The sequence below is a fragment of the Arachis hypogaea genome, chromosome 10, assembly GCF_003086295.3.
Source record: "Arachis hypogaea cultivar Tifrunner chromosome 10, arahy.Tifrunner.gnm2.J5K5, whole genome shotgun sequence".
Taxonomy (NCBI): domain Eukaryota; kingdom Viridiplantae; phylum Streptophyta; class Magnoliopsida; order Fabales; family Fabaceae; genus Arachis; species Arachis hypogaea.
This window is the reverse complement of record NC_092045.1, coordinates 100,596,421-100,609,628: the sequence shown is the minus strand read 5'-3', so window position 1 is coordinate 100,609,628 and position 13,208 is coordinate 100,596,421. Positions and strand designations below refer to the sequence as shown.

General features: G+C 35.3%; 2 protein-coding genes across 3 annotated transcripts in view; one reads left to right on the top strand and one right to left on the bottom strand.

The window, feature by feature from the left end:
* The first annotated feature begins 797 nt into the window (after positions 1 to 797).
* LOC112716127 (VAN3-binding protein) lies at positions 798 to 3,926 on the top strand. Of its 2 annotated transcripts, XM_025767979.3 has the most exons (9): positions 801 to 981; positions 1,295 to 1,521; positions 1,887 to 1,940; positions 2,287 to 2,355; positions 2,455 to 2,827; positions 3,094 to 3,258; positions 3,360 to 3,409; positions 3,537 to 3,594; positions 3,677 to 3,926. In XM_025767979.3, coding segments are annotated over exons 1-9 (1,194 nt in total). In that variant the 5' UTR covers positions 801 to 980; the 3' UTR covers positions 3,874 to 3,926. The 2 variants fall into 2 exon arrangements, with proteins under 2 accessions (XP_029145564.1, XP_025623764.1); XM_029289731.2 differs by lacking the exon at positions 1,887 to 1,940 and having other exon boundaries at positions 798 to 981.
* A 19-nt stretch (positions 3,927 to 3,945) lies between these two features.
* Positions 3,946 to 13,208, bottom strand: part of LOC112716128 (uncharacterized) — a 274,079-nt gene continuing 264,816 nt past the window's right edge. Inside the window, exons 7-15 of the mRNA XM_072205187.1 lie at positions 8,188 to 8,255; positions 6,469 to 6,503; positions 6,172 to 6,355; positions 5,944 to 6,068; positions 5,787 to 5,851; positions 5,206 to 5,426; positions 4,766 to 4,928; positions 4,509 to 4,649; positions 3,946 to 4,106 (exon numbers count right to left, since the gene is read on the bottom strand). Of these exons, the coding sequence (XP_072061288.1) occupies positions 4,065 to 4,106; positions 4,509 to 4,649; positions 4,766 to 4,928; positions 5,206 to 5,426; positions 5,787 to 5,851; positions 5,944 to 6,068; positions 6,172 to 6,355; positions 6,469 to 6,503; positions 8,188 to 8,255 (1,044 nt within the window). The 3' untranslated portion in view covers positions 3,946 to 4,064. The remainder of the gene's footprint in view (positions 4,107 to 4,508; positions 4,650 to 4,765; positions 4,929 to 5,205; positions 5,427 to 5,786; positions 5,852 to 5,943; positions 6,069 to 6,171; positions 6,356 to 6,468; positions 6,504 to 8,187; positions 8,256 to 13,208) is intronic.

The following is a 13,208-nucleotide window of genomic DNA, read 5'->3' as shown; positions in this document are numbered from 1 at the left end:
CTTCGATGTCTCTTTTATTTCTTATTTTTAAATACCCCTATCTATTTTTAAATTGAGCCCCAGGCTTCCTTGCTTCTTGGTAATCATTTTTTTTTTCAATTAAAACGATGCTCCCCTCTTAGTAAAGAAACATAGATATTAATAAAGTAGCACTGCAATTATAAATATTAGAATAGGTATCTATGATCTATATCTATGATTATGATGATGATGATGATGATGGTGATTAATTAGTGCAACAACCGTAGGCACAGCATAAAATATTATAACATAATCACATCATTATGAACATCATATGTATCTATCTACATTCGTGTGTGTACATATTATTGTTGTGTGTGTGTGATATGTCAAACCCTTCCTTCATTATAACCAAAATATAATGATGGTGTCTACGGCTATTTGAATCCTTCTTTAAAAAAAAATAATAAAAAAGAAAAGAAAAAAAGAAGCACACCATTAGTGTAGATAAATTTGAACTAAATTAAACAAAACCAAATTGGTAGAGCCTTCTGGATGGAAAGTTATTATTAAATTATCTGTTTTTGTAAATAAAATAGAATAAAATAAAGAAACAGCATACTATTAGTAATTAATTGGCCCCCCATAAACTTTACTTTAGAAAATGTGTTAATGGTGACAAAGGAGAATCCATGAAATGATGAACTTGGCTGCCATAAAACCAGGCCTTTCATTGCTTTAATGCATAAAGCACTAAGAAGTGGAAATACAAAAAAAGAAAGCAACAATAAACATATTAAGTTGGAGACATGAATGAATGAAAAAATGCCCTGGGTCCCTTTTTTTTCTACCGCCTTGTTGAATCTTTTTACTTGTCTTTATTACCCTCAATTAAAATATTTTTTATTTTTATTTTTATTTTTCTATCATGTTAAATATATAACTATTGCTCCTCATTCCTCTCATCACCATCACCGTCTTGCTCTCCACATTCTCAATTCTCTCACCACTCTTTAACAAGTGAGTGCTAAATGAGAAACTTCTTTTTTTTTTTTTTTCATTTTCTTTTAGGCACTTGAAAAGTAATAAATGAGAGTATATATACTTAGCATAACATGACAAAACAAGAATCCATGCTTTTACATATAAAAGAATTTAACTCCTTTTCTGTGATTCTTTACAAGTTATAATTGTAAATGTTGTTAGGTAGTTTTTTAATTTCTTTTGGCTTCATTTCAGGACAAATGTTAATTTTGATTAATATGATAATCATGTTTTATTCATTGTGATGAAAAAATTTGACCCTTTTTCATTATTTTTATTGGAATGAAAGTGAGCTCTACAAATTCCAAATGCTCAATTCATCAGCTAGAGAACATAGATGAGAATGCAGCTTCAGAATGCACACTATCATCATCATGTCCACCACCTGAGACTCCAACAGAGTCTATGGAGTTTCTTGCAAGATCATGGAGTCTCTCGGCAATGGAACTCTCCAAAGCACTTCACTATAACACTAACATCAAGCCTTCCACAACTTCTGCTGAGAACAAGGATTCTGTAAGTTTTTTGCTTTTGGTTCTACTTTGGAATTTGAAAAACCTTTTAATCAGAAATTAGGCCTTTAAAACTACTTTAGTTAGCAAGAAATGCAGCATTTTGAAACTGAAAATCAAGAAGTTAGTTTGAGTTCTATTAATAATAGATTCTATGCTATGCACACACACTTGAGTAAAGGGAAAGAAAAAAAGAGCTAAAAAGAAGAGATTCTAATGAGAAATCAGAAGACCTTTTCACCAAAATCAATGTTTTTTCTTTCTCCTGATTCTAGAATTCTTCAATATTTACAAGCATATATGAATTTCAAAGTGTGTAGCTATTGCTTTATGTATTTACAATGATTCTGATGTAAATTATTTGAGCAGTTACTTAATGGATGTTGTCCTCAGATTTTGCCAAAAGATAGTGATGAAACTAAGGTACTATCATACTGTTTTCACATATAGTATGTTAATCATAAAGTTCATATAGTATGGTAATCATCATTTGGCATTAATATGCTCTAATTAAACTTCACTTTTCACTTTAAAATCATCTATCTGTCTTATCTACACAGTGTGAATTCAGATAAGTCACAACATGTGAGGTTGTTTTGGTTTCTAACTTACAAAACAACTTATTTTTAACATTATGTGCTGCCCATAACGGATAATTATGTCACTGATTGCTTGATATGTAGTTTCACAAAAGGATAAACTAAATGACATAAATCTGGACTTAAACCAAGTAGAGAAATTAATGACAAAAAGTATCCATTATGTGCAGGACTTATTTTTACTCCATCAAGCAATCAATCCAGAATTCCTTTCCAGTCAAAACTTGCTCAGAAATGGGGTACATTACACTCAACCTCATGATTATATACTAAAAATAAAAGCTCAATCATTCATCACTCTTTTTCTGTTATTCTTCTTGTAAACTTTTGCATACTAGCTTTACAAGAGTTTGCTGAGAGGAAGGACAATGGGAAGATGGCTGAAGGATCAAAAGGAGAGGAAGAAGCAGGAAATTAGGACTCATAATGCTCAGTTGCATGCTGCAGTATCCGTGGCAGGCGTAGCTGCTGCCGTTGCGGCCATTGCAGCTTCAATGGCATCATCACAAGAAGTGCCTAATGCCGGCCAAAAAAACAATCCCATCAGTTCTGCCACGATTGCATCGGCAGCAGCCTTGGTTGCCTCTCACTGCATTGAGATTGCTGAGGATATGGGAGCTGAACATGAACAAATCTTAACTGTAGTTAACTCTGCCATTAATGCAAAAACCAATGGAGATATGATGACTTTAACAGCCGGAGCGGCCACAGGTATCAGAACCTCTATGATTCATTTCTCAATCTGCATTTTGCACCAAGTTCTTGCCTCGTGTATTAACTCTTTAGGTGCTATGAACATGTTCTGATAAGGCTGTTGAGGCTTTCAGTTAATAAAGTAGCTCATATGGAGGGTAGTTTTATAGCCGGAGGTAGATGGAGACCAGAAAACCATAGAAGAAATGTTATAAGTTCATATGCCAAAGATGTCATCTAATATTATAATGAAAAACCTACTAAACAAAATGTTATGTTGGAAGCGTTGCGAGGAGCTGCTACTCTAAAGGCAAGGCTGCAGAAGGGGGTTGGAGCGACGACGTTCCCTCTAGTCGATGAAAAATGCGAGGAAGGAAGAGAAGCAAACATCTTGCTGGCACTGGACTCTGTTTTCAAAGGAGGGGAGCTTCTAAAGCGTACAAGAAAAGGTATCCTTAAAATGTTCATAGCAATTGAAGTGAATTAAAACAAATGGCAAATGCATAGAAGTTTATATTTATAACACAAAGTATCCCAATGTCAAATGCAGGAGATCTTCACTGGAAGCAAGTATCTTTCAATATGAATTCAAATTTACAGGTAATTGCTAGAAGACACTCAAAAATCCATCAACAAATAATAGCCATAGGAGATAATCATAACCACTGATTTTGTTGATATCTCCAATTAAATAGTTACATGGAATGTTCTAACAAAATTACAACAGGTTATAGCGAAAATGAAAAGCAAGCACATGGCAGGAACATTCACCAAAAAGAAGAAGTGTAAGCTCAAAGTTTCATTCATAACTATTCTTTCCCACAATCTGAAAACCAATGCTTTAAGGTATGGCCTATAAAATCGCAGGTATAGTCACCGGAGTCTGCAGTGATGTCCAAGCTTGGCCGGGAAGAGAGAAGGAAGACTTAATAGAAAAGAGGGCATATTTTGGAATTAAAACTGCAGAAAGGATAATAGAGTTTGAATGTGAGAGTAAAAGAGACAAACAGTTCTGGCTTGATGGGATCCGGTATATGTTGAATTGCCGCGCCAAAGCGGCATAAATATAAACAGAAAATAAAATAAAATAAAATGGCTGATATGGGGTTGCTTTTTCTACTTCTCTTTTACTTTTACTTGATGAGATGCTTATAAAGATGTACATTTGATAGAATAACTGTAAGATTTCACCAAGGACGTTGATAGAGTACAATGATTTCAATGAAGAGGCATAGGATCTAGAACCATTACGTTGTCACTCTAATTCCTTCAGGAAATCAGCATTATCAACAAAAACCTGCATAAGTAATACACAAGTCAAACTTTAAAATACAATAAGATGGTATCATTCTATGCCAAAGTCTCGGGTGAAAATGAATGGAGAACTCAGATGCTAGGTATAGAGAAAAAGCAGTAGGGATAATAGTATTTTGAGTTATGTTAGGTGTACATATCTTGCATCGCAAGTCATCCGACTCACCCCGTCCAACCGTGGATAGAGTGAGTCGGCATGGTGTTTAAAACAAAATATGTTCGCCTAGAATTTCTCACGTTATTTCACATATGATTCATTCCTCTCTTATTACATATCAAACACAAACCACCCATGAATTCATCAACATAGTTGACCTGGTTGAAGGCTTAGAAGAAGCACATAATAAATTCCTTACAATCAAATAGATGGAAAGGTTATGCATACCAATTTCCAACCATCAGGGTCCAAGCAAACTGCTATCTTGGTGTTGATACCTGGCAGCGGCCCAGGTTCACGGATAATCTTGCCTCCACACAGTTTGATTGCTTCTGCACTCTTATACACATCATTTGTGCCTATTGCAATCTGTGCAAACACATAAATGAGTTGCATTCTAACAGTAAGATATAGAAAATAGACACGGAGAACAACACAAAAATCAATAAAACCACTTTCGAAAATGGAAACTAAATAGTATCTACCTGTCCATAGCCATTTCCTTTGTCATAATTAGTGATTCCATAGTTATATGTAAGTTCTAGAACAGTGTTCTTATCTTCAGGACCATACCCCATTGTGGCAACTGTATTCTGTAAACCAATCAGAATCAATGACAATTGATAGCTAAAAATCAATAAAATCATGTTTTTTGTTTTTACTTTTTTTCTTCATAAAATCTAATAAGCAAAGGTCACTGAAAATAAAAACAGAAACCAAACAAGCCAACTTGCGCATGATATTAATAATTGCCATCAGCGTAAGTTTACCTTGTGCTCAGGATTGTCTTTCCTATGCAGAAGTTGCATGCCAAGAGCCTTTTGAAATCCATAAAAACAAGGAAAAATATTAAGCTACATGAAAGAAAGATGGAATTCACTTCATGAAAGAACCTTTCACATTTTCATCCTAATAGGAGTAGAAAACACTCACTTTCTGATAGAAGACTATGGCACGGTCAAGATCACCTACACGAAGCGACACTTGGCATAGGGGTTCGGAAGTAAGTCCTCTTTCCAAGAGCTCAAATTCATAACCATCAGGATCTTGGATGAAAGAAGTTACTGTGCTGCCACCTTTGACAGGCCCTGGTTCCTTGATAACCTTTCCACCTTTTGCTTTTATCAGATCAACTGCCTTGGCAGCCTAGAAAATTGGAGTAAGGACAATAATCATCATCATTTAAGTCAGAAATTTGATAGAGACATGCAGCATACATGAAAATTGAGCATCAAGAAAAGGAAATGCACCAAAAACCACTCTTAAAAAGACCATTTAGTTTTTAACTTCCTGTGAGAATTTCACAGTTTGAAGATAACAACACACACTGATTAATTGGCTAGTGATGTTATATAAGCTGGTAACTAATGTTCATGAAAAATATAAATTGGTTCTTAATGTACCAATGTGTTCAAATGGAGACTCTATTTTTAAGTTGCTGTTGCTTAGTTCTACAATATCAACAATCATGCTTTGTTTTCTAATTGTTCTATAATAGGAGCTTACATCTTCAACTACAACACCCAAATGACCAAACCCATTTCCAATGTCATACTTGTCCACTCCATAATCTGCAATGATGAAGAAGTACAAACACGAAACATGAGAAGCACAAACTATTTCATGCTAAACAAAAGTTTGTATCTTGCACATCTAAACTCACTGTAGGTAAGCTCAACTGTAAAATTGGAATCTTCAGGGCCATATCCAAGAAAAGCATTTGTGTATCTTTCTTCAGGTATATCACGTTTTCTCAACAGCTTCATGCCAAGGCACTCAGTGTAAAACCTAAATATATATACACATTCCAAAAATGTAATCAAGATTCAAGAATATAGTATTATAATAATTGCATTAATTTAGGGCAATTGAAGCATCATAGGTAGCATACTTTATAGTCTTATCCAAGTCCCCAACACGGTACACAACATGTAAGAATCTTCTATTGTCATTTTTGACCCATTCAAACAAATTTTGCTCTGGTTGAATTAGATTCTCTGCTGCATTAGCCTCTGCTACTCTAAACAATTCTGAACCTTTTACACCAAATAACAGAGATTGGGACTGTGGAATAGCTGAACAAATTGCCATAACAATTCTGTTAATGTAAACAGAGTTATAATATAATTAATTAACTCTAAGTATCAAATGGATAATAATAAAGCTGATGTGAACGGAGGTTAATTACCAAAAGGACCAGAAAGAAGGTGAAAGAGAGCTAGTCTTCTAGAAGGGTTAGGGTTGTAAGAGGAAATGCACATAGTGATAGAAGGGAAACTAAAAGAACAAGTTGTTGATAACATTGAGGATGAGGCCATGGCCATTGCCATTGCCATTTGGCAATGCTGCAAATTGCTAATGAGGCTGGTTGCCTTGTTCTCTTCTTCCCGACTACCTAAACCAAACAGCTCTATCCACCATGAATCATGCATGGACAGTAATTATTGTTAATGGGCTTTTATTAGATTGGGTTTAGCCCATTGTAACTACAACGTTTTGTAGAGTTTGGGCTTTCATTTACATCATTGAGTCTGCTCGTTTTAATTTTCTTTCATCAATTCATTCAGCAAAACCTTTGTATAAAAATTCAGTCTTAAATTTCCAAATTGCGCATATTTATTATTTACCATAATGATTTTGTTAGTATACAATACATTGTTGAATCTCAAGAAGGAAGAAAAACATATTGACAAATTGAACCACTAGTTTTGTTAGTATTCGATGATTATTTTAACTTCTAAGAGGAAAAAAAAAGGTATCGTTGGCATGAATTTTGAGTTGTAAAATGCATGCTCCTACAATCTATGTACAAAACAAAACCACATGGTAAAGTACAATGATGCGGTTCTTTCTGGAATAACAAAAGAAGTTTATGCAAGTATTGGCCTAGTTTATTACCATTGCAACTTGGGGGTAGGTGGGGGAAGAAGGTTGAAGATACAGACCAAAAACAAGGATTGAAGATGATGTATTTTTTTTAGAGTAAAGTATATTTTTTATTTTTAAAATTTGTTATATTTTTAAATTATAATTTGTTTTAATTTTATCTTTAAATTTTTTTATTTGCATCAATTTTATTCTTATTCTCAAATTTTTTTATCAAACTATATGGTCAATACTATTTTTTTTTAATTTTACCTTCTAAAATTTATTCACTTTTATTATCATCTCTAAAATATTATTTTCTCTCTCTTCCAAATACTCCATCGCCAAACTCGTTATCACTATCGCCACTATTATCACCATATCTTCTCTTTAATCTTATTTTTAAACAGAACAAAAAACAAAGATCGAAAAATCTCAATAAGCTGATTCAAAAAACAAAAATGGTAGAAGAGTATAACCTTCACAATCAAGAACAACAACAACCCATCAAGTTGCTCCAATTCAGAGACTAACTTCAACCCAAGTTGATGCTGTTCTTTGTACTTTGTGGCTCGGAAACTCCCATGAGAAACTTAAAGCCAAGCTTAACAATTCAAAGGGATGAAGAATCGCACAACAACGAAGTGGGGACCGAACCTGAAAAGTTATTTGTTGAAAGGGACAAAACCTAAAGCCTCGGCATCGTCCCTATTGTTGAAGGGATTAACCCTCCCATGGAATTCTTCTTGGCGCTGACGTGGACGAGGTTGGTGCAGTTTGCGGGTGCTGAAGGTAAGGTCCCATGCAAGTTATTGGAGGCAAGTCAGAGATACTCGAGCTTCTTTAGACCTCCAATGGTGATCGGAATCCCACCGGAGAAGCCACTGTAAGACAAGTTGATGAGATGGAGCTAAGATTTGGAGGAGAAGTTCATCGAAATGTAGTTGGAGAATGTGTTGGAAGACAAGTCGAGGTATCGGAAGGAGTCCGTTATGTCGCCGATGAGTGTGCCAGAGAGGAGGTTGTGAGCGAGGTTGAGTACCTGGAGGTTGACGAGGTTGAGGAGCGGCGAAGGGAGGTGGCTAGAGAGGGAGTTGTTGTGGAGGTAGACTGCACGGTGGAGGAGACAGTCAAATAGAGAGTGAAGGATAGGGCTGTTGAGGTTGTTGGAGTAGAGGCTGAGCCTCCTCAGCTGAGTAAGTTTGGAGATAATGATGAAACAGAATAGGATTTGAAGGGTAAAATTGGAAAAAAATAATGTTGACCAAAGTGTTGAGTTAAGAAATTAACTAAATTAATTAGTGATGACAAATATTATTTTTGGGCAAATAAATAATTAGTGTTGATTAATTATAATTGCATATTACTAATTATTTATAAAATGTTGCAGGCCAAAATTTGAATTATAGCCCAAATGGAATGGAAAATAAAACAAAGCTGGTGGGTTAGTAAATCAAATGAAGCCCAATGAAAAACAAAGAAAGAAGTCAGATGTGCCAAACGGGTTACATGAACCATATCCGATCCAAGCCCGAGTTGAGTTCAATTCCCTCCATCTTGCCTTACCAAAAGCAACGTTCATTTCTGAAGAGTTGGTCAGAAACTCAGAAAAGTAAGAAAGAGAGAAAGAGCTTCTTCCTTAAGCTAATAACCAAAGAAGCAAGAGAGAGAAGGTTTAAGCTTGAAAGACAGAATGTCAAATCAACAAGTTCAAGCCAAATCAAGCTTAAGAAAAGATCAAAGATAAACCACTTCCTCATACATGCAACTCAGTTTCTTCTCTTCTTCCCAACTCTCTGCTCAGTCCGAAATGGGATACAAAGAAAAGTTGTTTTCCGTTCTTCTTTGCTGTGTATCCACGGTCCCAAACTTGTCTTGGAGACTAAGTTGGTTTTCAAGGGTTCAGATTAAGTTGACCACTAGAAGACTATTGTGGTTGTTGCTTTATAGCTTTCGGCCAAGATGAAGGAATCAGAAGCAAAGTTTCTACTCTAAGGTTTAATGAGAAAAAGTGAAACTGTGGGTTGGTGAAGCTCAGGGCTCAAGGTGTTGACATTGGAAGAAGAACCAAGCAACATACAAGGAGATAAAAGAGGTTTGCAGTTCATTCAGAAACTAAGGAGAGATAACCAGAGTATTGAGGTTTTGTTCTGAGAAGTGTTCTTTGAAAAGGTTCAACTAACTGGACAGTGTAACCTAATCAAAGGTGCATTCCGCCAGTATGAAGAACTGAATCAGAAGCTTGCTAATCTGGTTTTCGCATAGCACAAAGGCTGTTGATGAAGTCAATATCCTTCATGTTTTACTGATTGTAATGTGTTTTTCTATGTTTATCTTTCTGTAATTTCTTGTGAGAAAAGGCATTGTGAGAAAGCTCAAGTAAAAGCCATGAGTGGAAAAAGGCTGAGTAATACACTTGAGAGAAAAGCCTAGAGTTATTTTCTAATTTCTTTAGGATTGGTTAAGTGTCTTGTATCTTATACCTGTTAGGTATCCCTTTCTTAGTTGGATTAGCACTAAGAGTGAATAGTTAGGTGTTAGCATAGCTAATGTCAAGTTAGGTTAGAACTTGAATGTGAAATTGGTGTATGTAATACTTTTAACTATAGTGGAAATTCCTCCATTGTTGTGGAGGAGACTGAACGTAGGTTGTATAGCACAAGGCGAACCAGGATATATGCTGGTGTTAGCTTTTCTCTTCTCTGCTGTGTTCTGTTTTCTGATATTCATGAGACAAAAATAAATTGTCTCATAAATTTCCGCTGCTGAGTACAAACAGAATCAGAATTGAAAGTTTTGATTTAAAAAGGTTATAACAACAACTTAAAAGGAATGCATAGATTCAACCCCCCTTCTCTAAACCTACCACAACCTTCAATTGGTATCAAGAGCTAAGGTCTCAAGAATCAAGCTTAACCGCTTGGAGCAAAGATCCAATGGCGAACAACTTGGGCACAACCACAGTTGCCTACACCCTCACTGAAGGCTAGTCAAACAACCGGCCACCTTTCTTCAACGGGAAGAACTATTCCTACTGAAAAGAAAGGATAAGGATCTCCATCCAATCCATTGACTACAACATATGGAAGATTTTTGTGAGCAGTCCCAAGATCCCAACAAAAATAAGTGCTGATGGAGTGGTGACTCCAAAAGAAGAAGCTGAATGGAACGAAGATGATAAGAAGAAGATAGAGCTGAATGCTAAAGCAATCAACCTTCTTCACTGTGCTATCAGCTTTGAAGAGTACCGGAAGGTGTCTAGATGCAAGACAGCCAAAGAAATCTGGGAAAAACTTCAGGTTACACACGAAGGTACTAAACAAGTCAAAGAAATGAGGATTGATATGCTGCGAAAAGAGTACGAGATGTTTAGTATGAAGGATGGAGAAAGCATTGATGAAGCGTTTGAGAGATTCTCAATCATAATCAACAACCTTGATTCTATGGGTACAAAATATGCAGAACAAACCTTGGTGAGAAAACTCCTTAGAAGCCTCACAAAAGAATGGGAAAACACTACCACTTTCCTAACCGAGAGCAACAACATAAGTCCCATAACCTATGATGAGCTGAGAGAAAAACTCCTTGCCTATGAAGTCACATATACAAACACAGACTCAAAGAAAAAGGGAATAACCCTCAAATCACAAATAGAACCGAAAGAGATTGGGTTTAGTGATGGTATTTCAGATGATGAGCTTTTGTTTTTTGCTAGGAGATTTAGAAGGATGATGAAGAACAAGGACAAATACAAGGGTTCAAGTTCAAAAGAGCACAAGTTCGACTTGAGTAAGGTGACGTGCCATCACTGCAAGGAGGCTGGACACTTCAAGCTAAACTGTCCAAAGCTCAGAAAGGAGGACAAAGGAAAGAAGAAAAGAAAGAGAGTACTCATGGCAGCTTGGGAGGATCTTGAGAATGACTCAAATGAAGAAGAAGAATCTGAAGGAGATGACAAAGACTGCTTCATGGCTGGAAACAACAATCTTGATGAGGTAAATTATTATGATTTGACCATTGAGGACTTGCATGCTATTATTGATGATCTCACTTTAAACACCTCAAAACTGCTTGACAAATACAATGAATGCAGATCTGAAAGAGATGTGTTAAGAGTTGAAAATGACTTTTTAAAAGAAAAAGTGAAGGAAACTGAATGTGCTTTGGACATCTTTGAAGAAAACATATTTCTAAAATCTGAACTTGAAAAACTAAAAGGAAAGCACATTGTGGATCCTTCTCATGAGTTAATTGCTGAAAATGAAAGATTAAATGATATTATTAAAAGGCTGAATGGTGACTTAGCAAAATTTGCTCAAGGTTCTAGTAACTTGGATAAATTACTTGCAAGTCAAAGACCATTGTTTGAAAAATCTGGTTTAGGCTACATAGCCAAGGAAGATGCAGTTTTTAATATTTCCTCTATAAATTTTATGGCTTCTTCATCAAATACAAAAACCACATCTAACAAATCTGGTATTGGGTATATTCCCACAGTTGAGGAGAAATTTAATGAAGTTCACACAAGTGAAACTGAACCTTCACCAAGAACCAAACCTACTTCAAACAGGCCAGGTTTAGGATACTTTTTGAAAAATGAGGTTGCTTTCAAGAAACTACCATTTTACAACAAAATCTCATATTCGAAAAATCCAAAGGTTTTCAAAAATTTTGGTGAAAATGCTTTTGCAAAGAGGAATAATTATAACAAAAATCAGTTTGTCAAAAAAATGCACCTCTTCCAAAAACCAGAAAATTTCAATCATTTAATCATTTCCAGCATGGTAGCTCATCTAAATTTCAGCAACACACATCAGAAAGTCATTATGTTAATTGCAAGAAATTTGGTCACTCATATGCACAATGTTTCATTGAAAAACGAGTTGTAGGAAACAAAGTTTACAATGTTGTTTGTGATTTCAATGCACTTGAGTAACCAAGATGAATTAACTTCAAAGGATCCAAATTAGTTTGGATACCTAAGGCTACTTGAAACTCTTTATGCATATTTGCCTAGCATCCAAGAACAAAAAGGACATGTGGTACATGGATAGTGGATGTTCAAGGCACATGACTGGAAGGTCAACTTACTTCATCAAACTAAATAAGTATGATGGAGGTTTTGTGACCTTTGGAGATGATGGTAAAGGTAAAATTATTGCTGTTGGAAAAGTAGGTAATGAGCAATCTACTTTCATTGATGATGTACTTTTGGTATGTGATTTGAAGCACAATCTTTTGAGTATTAGTTAGCTGTGTGATTTAGGATATTTAATGACTTTTAAAAGACTTGAATTCTATGTTGTTAATGAAAAGACAAATGAAGTGATGTTTGTTGCCAAGCGTTTTAATAATATGTATGGACTTACTCTTGATGAACTGAAGGATCAAAATGTAGCATGTCTTCACTCTAAAGAATCTGAAAAGTGGTTATGGCACAAGAGATTGGGCCATGCAAGTATGTTTCAAATAAACAAACTTGTAAAGAAAGAATTAGTAAAAGGTCTTCCTTTGATAAAGTTTGACAAAGACATCACTTGTGATGCTTGCCAAATAGGAAAACAAACAAAAAATTCTTTTAAACCAAAGGAAGAAATCTCTACTAAAAGACCACTTGAGTTGCTACACATTGATTTATTTGGTCCAACAAGAACTCAAAGCCTAGGTGGTAAAAATTATGGTTTAGTAATTGTGGATGACTATACTAGGTTTAGTTGGGTTTTATTTCTTGCACACAAAAATGAAGCCTTTTCGGCCTTTAAACCTTTTTGCAAGAAAATTCAAAATGAAAAGGATTTGAAAATCTATTCTATAAGAAGTGATCATGGAACTGAATTTGAAAATAATTTATTTGAATCTTTTTGTGAGAAATTTGGAATATCTCACAACTTCTCTTGTCCAAGGACACCACAACAAAATGGTGTAGCAGAAAGAAGAAATAGAAGCATACAAGAGATGACAAGAGCTATGCTTTGTGAGAGTAATGTTCCAAAATTCCTTTGGGCTGAAGCGGTTAACACGGCTTGCCACATTTTGAATAGAACAATTATAAGAAATTTTTTT

What these genes read in the sequence shown, in the direction of transcription:
- LOC112716127 (XM_025767979.3), top strand. An exon ending in AAAACTTGCTCAGAAATGGG is followed by an intron (nt 2,356 to 2,454) that starts GTACATTACACT and finishes TTTGCATACTAG; the next exon opens with CTTTACAAGAGTTTGCTGAG. An exon ending in AACAGCCGGAGCGGCCACAG is followed by an intron (nt 2,828 to 3,093) that starts GTATCAGAACCT and finishes TTATGTTGGAAG; the next exon opens with CGTTGCGAGGAGCTGCTACT.